Source organism: Octopus sinensis, linkage group LG4 (genome assembly GCF_006345805.1).
Source record: "Octopus sinensis linkage group LG4, ASM634580v1, whole genome shotgun sequence".
Lineage (NCBI taxonomy): Eukaryota > Metazoa > Mollusca > Cephalopoda > Octopoda > Octopodidae > Octopus > Octopus sinensis.
Window position 1 is genome coordinate 18,461,150 of NC_043000.1, and position 15,435 is coordinate 18,476,584.

Here is a 15,435-nt window from a genome sequence, read left to right on the forward strand (position 1 = left end):
ACGTTAATTTCACGAGCAGGCTGTCCGTTGATCGGATCAACCGGAACCCTCGTCGTCGTAATCGACGGAGTGCTTCCACTCAGTGTAAACATTTCTTTTACTTCCCATATTTTACTGATACCGACAGACCCTCGCTTTAATTGTCGTTTTCTCCGATACAGACCCTAGTTTCTTTCCTCAAACTCCATATTTTATTCTCTTGATAGATTAATGTGCCATGCAAAAACTTCATATCTGCACTGTTAAAAAAATTACTATCAGTACAGAGCAAATTTTATAGATCTTTTCGGTTTGAACGGCAGTTTTTCTAGCGGTGTCATATGAAATTGTCACCCATAATTATGACCCTAGTATCGATCTATTGCATTTCAATCTGTTTTAGGGTTAGGGTTTCTTAAACGAGGGACATATTCATACGGCATAGAATGTTTTCACCTCAATAGACGTCATTGATTGGTTGAAATTGCAGAAATTGAGGAAAAAACAACAACAAATATTTTACAAACAATAGAATTTTCTCAATAAAGCCAAGAGAAAAAGATGTTTTATAAACACAAGTGTTTAGTTACGTGGAAATTATTTTAAAAAACTGCCGTTCAAACCGAAAAATCCAAATTTATTTGTATAATTAACTACATAGACAATATTTCTCAGTGACAGTGAGAGCTGACCCGCGACGGAATTTGAAGTACCCTACGGCTTAATGACATCTTCCAAAAGCTTCCTCGTATACATTAAGGACCTAACTGTTGTCACTTCTAACTACAAATATTTCTATGCAAGTAATACCATATTTCCATTTCCCCTTAAACTCCCTACATATAGGTGCTATTTGTAGGCAACGTAAACACCTTAACTCTGACTGAGACGTGACAACCTAATCTCCATCAATATCCTAAATATACACCTTCTCTGCGTATGAACAACACATGAGAAATGCCCTGCTAAGTCTTATAATCCCGTAGATATCTCTCATGGCGAACTTTGCTTAGAATAATGCCAAAACTATATCTTTATATATAAAAGTGAAGTTGTATGTCTGTCTCCTACGATTTAGATTCCTAACTACTCCCACATTTTGCGGTGCAGTTTAACCAAAAGCGTGTATCTTATAGTCGTGATTCATATCGAGCCCTTCTGCGTATTAGCGCGCGTCTACGATTTAAAAAAAATTTACCATCATTTTTTCCCATTTTTAATGCATTTTTTTGCTATTATATAAGGGAAGTAACTCGCGTCTACGATGAGTCTACGATTTAAAAAAAAAATTACCATAATTTTTCTGCATTTTTAATGCAGTTTCGCTCGGTTTATATAAGGGAAGTAACTCTCTATAAATGCTTATATAGTTATTTCCCTTACAACGCCGGGCGATAGTGCTAGTTCCGATATAATTTAACATACCGGTAAAATTTCCACTTATTCTTTAGTGTGTTATTCCTGAGTGTGTTAAATTATAAGGCACAAAAAGAAAATGACTCTCCCCAGACACAACAGAATATGCTTCAACACACGAACTGACATAAAGAATCTTGCAAACCAAATCCAAAAACGAAATATATTCCGATAACTATGCTTTCGCTTCTTCTTTAGAATTAAAAAAAATTTTTTGCCTTGATCAGTTGCCGACCTGATACAAAGCTCAAATATGATTTACACTGAAATGTTGCTAAATTATATAGGATCATGATATCGTTATACACACGAAGATCTAAAGTTCATACGGCAAAGAAAACCGCTTGGTTGATCGCCAAAGATTCATTCACTCGTTTGCTGCAGATCTCTCTCACTTAACTGTGGAAGCACTTCGTCGGTTACGACGATGAGGGTTCCGGTTGATCCGAATCAACGGAACAGCCTGCTCGTGAAATTAACGTGTAAGTGACTGAGCACTCCACAGACACGTGCACCCTTAACGTAGTTCTCGGGGATATTCAGCGTGACACAGAGAGTGACAAGGCCGGCCCCTTGAAATACAGGTACAACAGAAACAGGAAGTAAGAGTGAGAGAAAGTTGTGGTGAAAGAGTACAGCAGGGATCACCACCATCCCCTGCCGGAGCCTCGTGGAGCTTTTAGGTGTTTTCGCTCAATAAACACTCACAACGCCCGGTCTGGGAATCGAAACCGCGATCCTATGACCGTGAGTCCACTGCCCTAACCACTGGGCCATTGCGCCTCCACTTAAGATACTTGTCTCTCTCTATCTATTTTGCGTCATTCATTCTGTATTTCAACCAGCACCTTTATCCTGGATCCTGCATTAAATAGACACCAGAGGTGTCTTACTGAGATTTATATACCTTTGGGATTTTCTTAGCTCTCCCTTTTCCTCTCAAAAAATCGATATACCGAAGTTCAAACTATTAATCTTATTATTAATCTAACTGCGCTATAAGTGCCTTCAATGGCGTTGCCTTTCCTGTGGTTTATTAATTTTAAGAATATTAATGTTTATATTAGTTGCATTTCAGTACTTCAGTAGAATGTCACATAGACATTCTACCGAAGAATGTCACATAGAACAGGGTTTACTCTTAACGATTTTGATAAAATTTTGAATTTTAGAAGTTATTTCGTGTTGAAGTTGTCGTATTTAGGTAATTTTAACCAATCAATGACGTGTATTCAGCTGAAGAAAATTACTGCTGCTGTTTGCGAACAATTTCCGTGTCCACTCCCCTAACGGAACCCTTTAATAACTAGAGATGTTTTTATAGCAACATAGGTTTGCTGTATCAGGGTTGATTTGAGGCTAAATAACAACAAAATTATTACTGAGACAGATCAACGACGGAGCCGGTATGTGGTTGCATGACCTGCTAGAAAAAGTAGCCAAACTTTTTTTTATATACAGAATAAAAAGAATCTCTATCCTGTGATATACACGTAGAATCCATTATATCTGGGTAGAAAGACGGAATGTTTACAGTTGGGACATCATCCAGTAGCTTCCTGCAAAATTTGACCCTGTCTGTTACTATTAGCTACAACTGTCGAAGTGTTGTACCACACATGACAAATTAATTGTACTAATGGAAAAGGACCCGGTGAACAAGCTCCTAGGAGCTTCAACACGGAAACCTTCCAGTGTCTAGTATCCAATCAGATTCAACTCGGGACTAAACAAGTAACGAAGGGAACGGGACGAGGCAACAAGAGAGCCTTTGCCTGGTCGCTCGAGTTGCTAGAAAGAGCAACTAAATCTTCCAGACAAAAAGAAAAATGAAATTTCCGTCTTCAAGAAAAAATAAATAATGCGGATCTTTACCTTTTGACCGACAGATTTTTTAAATAATTTTTTGTAACTAAACACTTTATTTCAATACACGTCATTGATTGGTTGAAATTACCGAAATACGACAACTTTAACGTGAAATAACTTCCTAAATATAAGCTTTTCTCAATAACGCTAACAGTAAAAGATGTTTTATATGACACATTCTACCAGTGTCCGAAGTATGGAAGTGTTTAGTTACAAAAAATTATTTTTAAAATCTGTCGGTCAAAAGGTAAAGATCCAATAATGCAAATTTATAATGCAGAAACTTACAAAAAAAAAAACAGCCTAGATTAGTAAACAGACCCACTCCTATTTTATTGTAAGACAACGCCAGACCACACATCGCAAAAATGGAAGTTCTCCATCATCCACCATACTCACTTGACCTTGCTCCCCACTGAGTACCACTTCTTCCAGAATTTGGATAACTTTTTGATAGGAAAAAATTTTTAATTCCGACGATGCTTACAAGATTTTATTGACTCTAGATTGCCAGGCTTTTACAGTTTCCGGGTTGGACAAGCTACCGCTGAAATGGCAAAAGTGTATTGACAGTATGGGTGCATACTTTGATGAATAAAACTATTTCTTGTATTTATAAAACATTGCCAAACATAGGCGCAGGAGTGGCTGTGTGGTAAGTAGCTTGGTAAGTAGCTTGCTAACCAACCACATGGTTCTGGGTTCAGTCCCACTGCGTGGCATCTTGGGCAAGTGTCTTCTGCTATAGCCCCGGGCCAACCAATGCCTTGTGAGTGGATTTGTAGACGGAAACTAAAAGAAGCCTGTCGTATATATGTATGTATATATATATGTATGTGTGTGTCTGTGTTTGTCCCCCTAGCATTGCTTGACAACCGATGCTGGTTCGGCAAAAGAGACCGATAGAATAAGTACTGGGCTTACAAAGAATAAGTCCCGGGGTCGAGTTGCTCGATTAAAGGCGGTGCTCCAGCATGGCCGCAGTCAAATGACTGAGAAAAAAAGAGAAAAAAGAGAATCTAATGAAACAAAAAATGTCTTAGAGGGATTTTGAAACCTTAACCTTTCAGTATTCGACAACAGTGGTGGGACAGAGATGGGACAAAGAGAGAGAGTGAAAGAGAGAGAGAGAGTAAGAGAGAGAGAGAGAGAGAGAGAGTAAGAGAGAGAGAAAGAAAGAAAGAAAGAGAGAGAGATGGCAGTAACAGGTAGTGGGTGTGCATAATAAAACGTAACTGAACGTGTGTAGCATGTTATTTCTAATGTAAAATCATTAAATATTCATTGCAGCCTCTATAATTGCTTGTTATACTGGAATAACAAGATGTGAGAACTTTAAATGTTAGCAATACAACAATGACGAAATAAGAAAGTTATTTCCTCCAATCAAAATCCGTGTTTTGCGTTTCTGCTGTTGCTAACTGTAAACAACATGGACGACGGCGACGATATTGACGATTTGTTGAATGAAGCCGAGCAATCCTTCAATTCCCGATTTAAGCGTCAAAATTGCCGGTAAGTGATCAGAGTGTATATTTTTGTGATCTTATCCACCACGAATCATATTTTTTGTATTGATTCTTTGAAATCGAATAAGTGAAAACAAGTTTAAAAACAAGGAAAAAGATATTATGAGATAAGGGAAATAACTCAAAACCGACGACTGACAAGAAAATTTACTTTCTTATGTGAGCATGTACATATACACATTTTATATCTATCTATATCAGTGCTTTTCAAACTTTTTGCTGGAGCGGAACCCCAAGGAAACATTCCACTGGCTCGAGGAACCCCTGTGCAATAATTTAATAGTCTTATACACACATATCTGCACAGGAGACTTAAAAATCACTGCCGATTTTAGCAGTTTTGTAACTTCTTGCGGAACCCCTGGACTGTACTGGCGGAACCCTTGTTGAAAACCACTGATCTATATAGATACCTTTCTTGGATCTTTTCGGTTTGAACGGCAGTTTTTTCTAGCGGTGTCATATGAAATTGTCACCCATAATTATGACCCTAGTATCGATCTATTGCATTTCAATCTGTTTTAGGGTTAGGGGAAGGGTATCTTTTTTTCTTCGCAAATGTAAATAAATCCAATCTGTTTCTTAAACGAGGGACATATTCATACAGCACAGAATGTTTTTTTTTACCTCAATAGACGTCAGTGATTGGTTGAAATTGCAGAAATTGAAGAAAAAAACAACAACAAATATCTTACAAACTATAGAATTTTCTCAATAAAGCCAAGAGAAAAAGATGTTTTACAAACACATATCAACTTCCCCCTTCGCTAAGCCACCATGTTGAAGAGTTGGAACAGATTTGATTTTCCACCATCACTCTTTTATCAGACTATTTTTCTTCTATTGACACTCCTTTATCATATTACCTCTGCTAGTCATCACTCCCTACAAATGTGACTCTTCACTGACATCTGCCACTCTCAATCTTACCAATCTACTCATTCCTTGTTACCATAATCTATCTTTATCGCTGTTCTATCACATTGCTCATTCTGCTATTCTATTCAGTTTTCTTACCATTAACTAGCACATAACTTTCTCTTCTATTGCTCCTTTCCCTGGCATCCACTTACTTTTATCATTCTGTTCCATATCCATATTCATACTCTCTTTGTTTTCATTCTCTCAAAGATCACTCTCTTCTCTGTATGTGTGATTGTGTATTTGTGTTTCCATGTCTTAACATTGTGCAATAGTTGTACATGTGCATCATCACACAATCAGTATTTTTTAAAATAATAATAATAATAATAAAATTATTGTATACAGTGCTCAGGTGCACCACAACTTGTCAGAAAGTGTGTATAAAACATATGCAGTAATGTACAAATGTCTGGGAAGTGAACAGTGTATGAACCAGATAGATGCTTGTGTGTGTATGGAAGGGAGAAAATCAGGTGTAGTGTTTGCGAATCTCAGGAAGCATGGAAGTTTTGAAGGATGCAGTGCTCCGACAACTAACAACCGATGCCGGCAGTTTGTTCCATGCTTCAGCAACTCTCAGCGTGAAAAAATGTTTCCTAAAGTCATGGGAGCTGTGCTGTTTTCTGACTTTGTAAATATGTCCACGGATGTTAGACGAGTGGAGTTTGAAAAGGTGCTCAGAGTTATTGTTTGTAAGATGGTTGATAATTTTATGGTTGTCTGCCAAGTCAGCTGCCAGACGTTGGAGTTTCAATGTATTCATGCCCAGGGAGGGGCATGTTCAACCACAGAGAAATATTACCTTGCTTGTGGTAACAAAGCTTTTCTAGCCATAGAAAAGCTACCTCAGTAAATTCTATCTAACCCATGATAGTATTGAAAAATAGATGTTAAAATGATAAAGATGAAGCTTGCAAGTTTCTTCTATCAATAGAAATTTTCTTTTGACGACAGTGTTTCCAATATTTCTGTTGTGGATGAACTAGATGACTTACTTGCTGAAACTGATGACATTAAAGACTATAAGGTTAGTAACACAAGTTGTTTACTACAAAGAAATTCTCTTCCTCTCTTCCTAACATTATTTCTTTCACATTTTTTTAAAGCAAACTTTAATCTTCTTCTTTGGGTTAAGAATAATTTGTATAATAAAAATACTGAGTTAACATGCAGGCTTCTAATTTTTAATTTTTTTTTTTAATAATTTGTTCTAATAGAACACCTAAAAAAAAGATATACTTTAATTATTAAAATGACTAATTCTAGATCAAGAAGATCAGATTACATTACATAACAAAGGCTTTATACCAGTCATTGATTAAATTTTAAGTTATTCTTTTCACAAATCTCCAGTGTTTGTTGAACCAGTACTTAACTCCAAATTTTGATGTATTGAGAAGGGGAGAAAATAAATTCCCCTTAAATAGTTTACCAGTCTAAGCACCTTTAACAAAACACTTCTCATTTGTACAACGCTAATACTGCTTACACGGAGACTACATACAGCTGAATGGGCTGAACTGTCTTGTAGCCAATCAACTTGGACATAACTCAATTTAATTATTTATATCTTTTAAACATTATAAATCTTTCTTCTTAGCTTTATAACTCCGGTACAAATTTTAAAAAAAATTGATAATTTTATCACCTGCCGTAAATACTGAAATAAATATTTTTCATCACATTTAATGGCTGTTTTTATATCCATTCTTCTGTACTGGAACATGTTACATAGTTCTGCAAATTCATATTTGTAATACCTGTTGATTCAGATACATTATTTGTACAAGTGGATACCTTTCTATTGCAAACTACTCATTTGAGAGTAAAAATTATATCTAATTTTAAAGATAAACTGGTTTAAGAAGAAAAATGTCTCCTGCACTTCTCTTCAATACTTGTGTAACATAGCTTTTACTCTTCTGCCCTATAAATATTTTAAAATTACAAACCATTCTTTTATTGATTATAGGCTGATAAACAACAAAAAGCTGTCAACCCACATTCCCTGGAAGAGGTAGTCAAGTGAGTGATTCATAATTCTTTTTTATGATGAACAAATAAAGTTTATTTGTAAATTAATCAAGTGTATACAAAAAGGGAAGAACAGATTTCCTCAGAAATTTTTTAATGATTAAGTTTAGCTGTCAAAATGAACAAAATATATATTTCAGTTCTGTGAATTCATTGCCACAGGCTCAACCATTAACCTATCAGAGAGTGACCAATACTGTGACAGTTTGCTTTTCTCACCCTGACAAGCAGCGAAGCCTAGGCTGATAGCTGAACATGCCAAGTTGCCACAGGAGATGTCACAGCATGTGGCATCCCAGATGAATGGGAAAGTTATACTATCAGGCCTTTCATAGTCTGTCCCTTTCGTCTAGCCCCTCTGGCTCAGGCTGGGAAGGGAAGTCTGTGGTGTTTAGGCATACTTTATGACTTCCTTAAGGGCAGCACGGTATGGGAGGTGGCTAGCATTATGACAATGGGTGGAGCTCAAAAGAGTCCAGTGGATTGGCAGCGGCATTCATGAGGCACACAGATCTGGAAGCCAAGCCTCAAGGAAACACTGTATACAGTCACTATCAAGCTGAGTGTCAGAACGAATGTTGGCACCACTGTGAGGCTCAGAAGCTGAGCTGAAACATGCCAGATAGTGCTGGCCAACTTGGCTCACTAGCTCATCCAAGATCATGCTACACTGGATGATGTCCCATTTCTTTTGATAGAACCAGATGTCCACAGAAGGGTGAAGGGGATGGACGTCAGCAGGGCACAGGCTAAGCTGATTCCATGTTGTATAAACTACCTCATACTCCCTAATCAGAGTTGGTTCAGTTGTGTTTGGCATGGAAAAAGATGGGGAAACATAGATTAAACTGATGGGATAGGGATGAAGGTGGGGATATATAATTATATATATATTTCTTTATTACTCCACAAGGGGCTAAACACAGAGGGCACAAACAAGGACAGACAAAGGGATTAAGTCGATTACATCGACCCCAGTGCGTACCTGGTACTTTAATCGACCCCAAAAGGATTAAAGGCAAAGTCAACCTCGGCGGAATTTGAACTAGGAATATAACGACAGACGAAATACGGCTACGCATTTCGCCTGGCGTGCTAACCTTTCTGCCAGCTCGCCGCCTTTAATTATATATCTACAGCTGAGCCTTTGCCTATTTGTACCTGCTAAGTTACCCTCCTCTATCCCTCTTTCCTGTTCTGTACTCTCTCATCCTTTCTTCTACTGAGTATACCATATTGCCCATGAAAGGAGAAAACCTAGATCTGTGCATACACTACCACCCATATCTTGCTGCTTCTCTCTCCTTCTATATTATGATGCTTGACTAAGTGAATCTTTTGGCACTTAATGCACCCTCCCTCATTTAATCTCCTCCTTTTCCATTACTGCCCCTTTTATACTGAGTTGTCACTCCCTTCCCATCTCACTCTTGCCACTGATAATTTCTATCACTGTCCACGAACTACACTCTTCTTAATCTTCAAACTGCCATTTATCTTGTACCACTAGTGTCTCTCCCATTTATATATTCCCTTTAATACACACACACACACACACATATATATATATATGACAGATATGTATACATACAAACAACAGGCTTTATTCCAAATCACTACAATTGTTTCAGTGCATCAGTATTAGGTAAAATTGTCAAGAAGGCTGAGGGTGCCTTGGCATCACTCACCAAATCCTTTGTGAGCCGCTTGCCGACTATCTATCTGCAGCTTTATATAGCTATGGTAAGACCTCACCTGGAATTTGTATCACCGGTCTGGAACCCCTAACTTGTCCAGGATATCAATCGTCTGGAAGCCGTTCAGCGACGTGCAACCAAGAGAATACCCTCCATCAGGCATTTGCCATATCCTGAATGCCTTACTTCCTTGGGCATGGACACATTGAAACTCCGACGTCTGGCAGCTGACTTGGCAGACACCCATAAAATTATCAACCATCGTACAAACAATAACTCTGAGCACCTTTTCAAACTCCACCCGTCTAACACCCGTGGATATATTTACAAAGTCAGAAAACAGCACAGCTCCCATGACTTCAGGAAACATTTTTTCACGCTGAGAGTTGCTGAAGCATGGAACAGACTGCTGGCATCAGTTGTTAGTTGTCGGAGCACTGCATCCTTCAAAACTTCCATGCTTCCTGAGATTCGCCAACACTACACCTGATTTTCTCCCCTCCATACACACACAAGCATGTATCTGACTCATACATTGTTCGCTTCCCAGACATTAGTACATTACTGCATATATTTTATACGCACTTTCTGACAAGTTGTGGTGCACCTGAGCACTGTATACAATAATTTCATTATTATTATTATTATTAAAATAATTGCAGCTAGCGAAACAGATTTTTAAAAACTATTATATTGATTCAGGTCATATGGCTAGGCTTGATAGTTTCATTTGTGATTAGAACATTTTGAACATAACATTATACTACTCTGAAAAGAGACCGTGTCATTGAATATATTTTATGTCTTACAGATGTTTCCCCATCTACCTTGCTGGAAGTCACTTTCCCTGTGGTTTAGGTAACATCTCTAAAAAATTGTATGTATGCTGACATTTTTTCCTTTGATATTTTTCATTCTTGCAAAAATTTGTTTCATTCCTCATCCATAATCCTATTGAAACAGGTCTTGTTATAATGAAAGGTCAATATAAAGATCCTCACCTGGGAACAAAAAAAATAAAAAAATAACTAGCCTGGGGAGTGGGGGGTAACAAGTGTGTGGAAAACGAATGTGAAAAAAAATGCGTGCTGACGATCCTGGAAGGGGGATGGGACTTTCGGAAAATTTACAAGATCCGATTTTTTTCCATCATAAATTCGGGTAAACGGATATGTATAAAATGTATAGGCGCAGGAGTGGCTGTGTAGTAAGTAGCTTGTTTACTAACCACACGGTTCCTGGTTCAGTCCCACTGCGTGGCACCTTGGGCAAGTGTCTTCTACTATAGCCTCACTTTAAAAATGCGATTTTTTGAAAAAATTTTTTCAGAATCGGATCCTCCATAACCAAAAACGTGGGATTCCGTAAAAAAAGATTAATATATATCCATTTTAACGGACGTTATGACGGAAAAATAGGATCTTGTGAATTTTCCGAAAGTCCCCTCCCCACCCCAGGGTCGTCAGCGTGCATTTTGTTTTCATATTCGCCTTCCACATACTTATTAATACCTGCCAGGCTGGTTAATTTTTTTTTTTGTTCCCGGGTGAGGGTCTTTATATTGACCAAAATGTGGGTTTCCGTAAAAAAAAAATCAGTATATATCCATTTTACCAGAAGTTATGACAGAAAAATCGGATCTTGTGAATTTTCTGAAAGTCCCCCATCTACACGTGGTTGTGCACTGGTGGATAGAAAATTTATCTGCCTCTTATCTCTGTAAGCGGTCGCTAGCAGATTTCTTCTCTACCGTTGAATTTCTCTGTTATTCCCTGGAGGACTATGATGAATAAAAGGGGACTGAGGGCTTAACCTTGGTGGACCCCTACGTGTACTCGGAATTCTTCACAATACTCATTGCCAATCCTAATCTTACTAACGGCTTCTATGTACAGCCCTTATTAACCATTTGTCAATCCCCAGTTTCCGCATCACCCACCAGATAAGGGATTGGGGTACCCTGTCAAAGGCTTTCTCCAAGTCCACAAAAACTAAGTATAGGGGTTTATCTTTAGCTAGGTATTTCTCCTGCAGTTGTTGAACCAGGAATATGGCATTAGTGGTGCTTCTACCCGGCACAAAACTGAACTGCATCGCATCTAAGCAAACTCTCTCCCTAATGAGATGGGCTATGACCCTCTCTGTGACTTTCATCACCTGATCCAGCAGTCTGATACCCCTGTAGTTATTTCTATCTAGAACATCACCTATACCCTTGTAAATAATAATAATAATGACAATGACATTCTTTAATTTCAAGTAAGCCTTCATTTGACTACAGATGAACTATGTAAAGTAAAAGCATTTCATTATCTTTATATATAAAAGTGAGGTTGTGTGCTGTCTGTCTCCTACGATTTAGATTCCTAACTACTCCCACATTTTGCGGTGCAGTTTAACCAAAACCGGGTATCTTATAGTCGTGATTCATATCGAGCCCTTCTGGGTATTAGTGCGTGTCTACGATGAGTCTACGATTTAAAAAAAAATTTACCATCAATTTTTCACATTTTTAATGCATTTTTGGCATATATAAGGAAAGTAACTCTCTAAAAATTTATTATTAAATCTCAGACCGTAAAAAGTTACAGTAACACCCCCCTTTGTGGTTAGCCATATTGAGATGGCTATTATACTTTACATCCCTAAAAATGCTTATATAGTTATTTCCCTTACAAACCCGAGCAACGCCGGGCGATACTGCTAGCTTTTTTTATAATTTACAATGGTGACATGTAAAACAAAAAAACACCCAACATACTCTGTAAAGTGGTTGCATTAGGAAGAACCCCCAGCTGTAGAAATCAAGCCAAGTCAGACTAGAACCTTGTACAGCTCTCCAGCTTGCCAACTCTGCTCAAACCATCCAACCCATGCCAGCATGGAAAGTGGATGTTAAATGATGGTGATCATCATGAATATTATGATTGTACTATAAAAGTATGAACACTTAGAAATGGAATTTTAACATCAGAGTATTAAAAATGGTGTTATTATCATCATCATCATCATCATCGTTTAGCGTCCGTTTTCCATGCTAGCATGGGTTGGACGGTTCAACTGGGGTCTGTGAAGCCGGAAGGCTGCATCAGGCCATCAGATCTGGCAGTGTTTCTACGGCTGGATGCCCTTCCTAACGCCAACCACTCCGTGAGTGTAGTGGGTGCTTTTTACGTGCCACCTGCACATTATGATAGTAACTAATTACTGTTGGTCCAGTGAATAAGGTGTTAGCTTATATATGAAAATGATAACAATGATGATGATGATTATAGAATATTATTTCATTCTTTTTACTCAAGGTCATGTGACAAACTACGTTGCACATCTTGTGACATGAAAGTGTTATGGTTTGAAGACTTTGCATGGCTTGCTTCACTTGATTATCTTTTCTTGAGAAATAACTTCCCCAATTTCAAAGAACTAAGATCAAAACTAAAGCCACAAAATGGTTTGTAATATCTTTTTCATCTATTATGATTTTGGATTTTTTTTTAAACTATCAAAAAAAAAAAAAAAGAATTGCTATGATATCCAGTTATTTTTTCTTTTGCAAAAAAAAACAACTCTAAAGTGGTTGTGTTTATAGGTGTAGAAGTGGCTGTGTGGTAAGTAGCTTGCTTATGAACCTCATGGTTCCAGGCAAGTGTCTTCTACTATAGCCTCGGGCCGACCAAAGCCTTGTGAGTGGATTTGGTAGATGGAAACTGAAAGAAACCCATCGTATGTATATCTATATATATATTATGATTGTAGTAGCAAAATGTGGTTTCATTGAGCTCAAATACAGATGTGTATGAAGTTAAATACATATACTCTTTACTCTTTTCAGTCATTTGACTGTGGCCATGCTGGAGCACCACCTTTAGTCAAGCAAATCGACCCCGGGACATATTCTTTGTAAGCCCAGTACTTATTCTATTGGTCTCTTTTGCTGAACCGGTAAGTAACAGGGACGTAAACACACCAGCATCGGTTGTCAAGCAATGCTAGGTGTACAAACACAGACACACACACACACATCATCATCATCATCATTTAACGTCCGTTTTCCGCGCTAGCATGGGTTGGACGGTTCGACCGGGGTCTGGGAAGCCAGGGGCTGCTCCAGGCTCCAGTCTGATCTGGCAGAGTGTCTACGGCTGGATACACACACACATATATATATATATATATACACATACATATATACGACAGGCTTCTTTCAGTTTCCGTCTACCAAATCTACTCACAAGGCATTGGTCGGCCCGGGGCTATAGCAGAAGACACTTGCCCAAGGTGCCACACAGTGGGACTGAACCTGGAACCATGTGGTTGGTTAGTAAGCTACTTACCACACAGCCATTCCTGTGCCCATATATTTAAAAAAAAGAAAGGAAAAGAAACAAGGGTACAGAATATTATTTCAATTTTATATAAGCAACTTCCCATATAATCATTCATTCAGGTTGTATACACTTCAGTTTAAGCATAATATTAAACTGAATCACTGCTCTTTTTTTTCTTTTCTTCTTTTTTTAAAGAACTGAAATATTTACTCTGAATGGAGGGGTTGAATAGTTTGAATCTGAAGCAGCTCACCTCCTAACATCTTTCCTCTAGATGCACGAGGCCCGAAATTTTTGGGACGGAGCTAGTGCTTGACCGGTACTTATTTCACTGACCCTGAAAAGATGACAGGCAAATTTAACCTCAGTGGAATTGAACCTTTGGATTGTTATAGAAAACATTACAAGAAACCAAGAAAAACAGAATTAATAAAAAGTCGTAAAAAAAAAATAAAGGACTGGGAAAATTTGCTCGACTAAAGGCGGTGCTCCAGCATGGCCGCAGTCAATTGAGTGAAACAAGTAAAAGAGTAAAAGAGAGAGTTTATGATGTTAATATTTGATGATTCTAACCATTGGAACCCCTATCTTGCTCAGAACATTGACCTACTGGAATCTGTTCAGAGACGTGCAACCAAACGCATACCCTCCATCAGACACCTACCATATTCTGAGCGCCTTGTTTCCCTGGGCATGGATTCACTGAAGCTCCGGCGTCTGGCGATGGACTTGGTAAACACCCACAAAGTTATCAACCACCTCACCAATAACAACACTGAACACCTTTTTGATCTCCATGTGTCTAACGCGCGTGGGCATGCCTACAAAGTCAGAAAACAACACAGCTCCCATGACTTTCGGAAACATTTCTTCACGCTCAGAGTTGCTGAAGCATGGAATAAACTGCCTGCGTCAGTTGTTGACTGCCATGACACTGCATCCTTTAAGGCCCTCATGCTTTCCGAAATCCGTCGACACTACACCTGATTATATATGCACTTTAGATGAGTTGTAGTGCACCTGAGCACTGTACACAATGTTTATTATTATTATTATTACTTCTTAATTTTATTTTCTCTACAGGTTCCAGAGCCTATTGTTGTCAGTGCTCTTGGCAAACAGTAAACACGTTGACATTCTTGAAACAACTTGAGACGAAATGGGTTTGTGGTCAGCATTGATTATTTATGATTGTAACAATCAAAAACAACATTCATTCAAGACTAATTGGCAGTAGTAATTAAAATTGATGAAAACTTTGTTAGCAGTTTAAAAATTTCCTTTTTTTTTTTGTTTTTCATTTTTTTTTTCTAAATCTTATCAGAATATAAAACATGATGGAGTATAGATATTGAATGTCTGTAATTTATATCATTACATATATTTTTTGCCTTTATTATATATGGTGGCTGGCAGCCCTGAGAGAGTATCAGATAAGATACCTCATGATATTTAGTAACATATCTTTACATTCTGAGGATAAAACAAGCACCAGTAATATACTGAGAGTCAATTGATTTGCGTATGTATATGCACCTGCCCAATGAAATTGTGGCCTTGTGTCAAGAATGGAAAATATCAATATCTTTTAATATTATTAATAATTCCCTATTGGTCTAAATGGTAACATCATCATCTTCATTTAACGTCCGTTTTCCA

General features: G+C 37.9%; 1 protein-coding gene across 1 annotated transcript; it reads left to right on the forward strand.

Moving 5' to 3' along the window:
* The first annotated feature begins 4,462 nt into the window (after positions 1–4,462).
* Positions 4,463–15,046, forward strand: LOC115210966 (protein C8orf37 homolog). Its single transcript, XM_029779789.2, has 6 exons — positions 4,463–4,779; positions 6,672–6,744; positions 7,690–7,742; positions 10,260–10,325; positions 12,751–12,899; positions 14,860–15,046. Exons 1-6 carry the CDS (start codon positions 4,697–4,699, stop codon positions 14,955–14,957), a joined length of 522 nt encoding a protein of 173 aa, XP_029635649.1. The 5' UTR covers positions 4,463–4,696; the 3' UTR covers positions 14,958–15,046.
* The last annotated feature ends 389 nt before the right edge of the window (positions 15,047–15,435 follow it).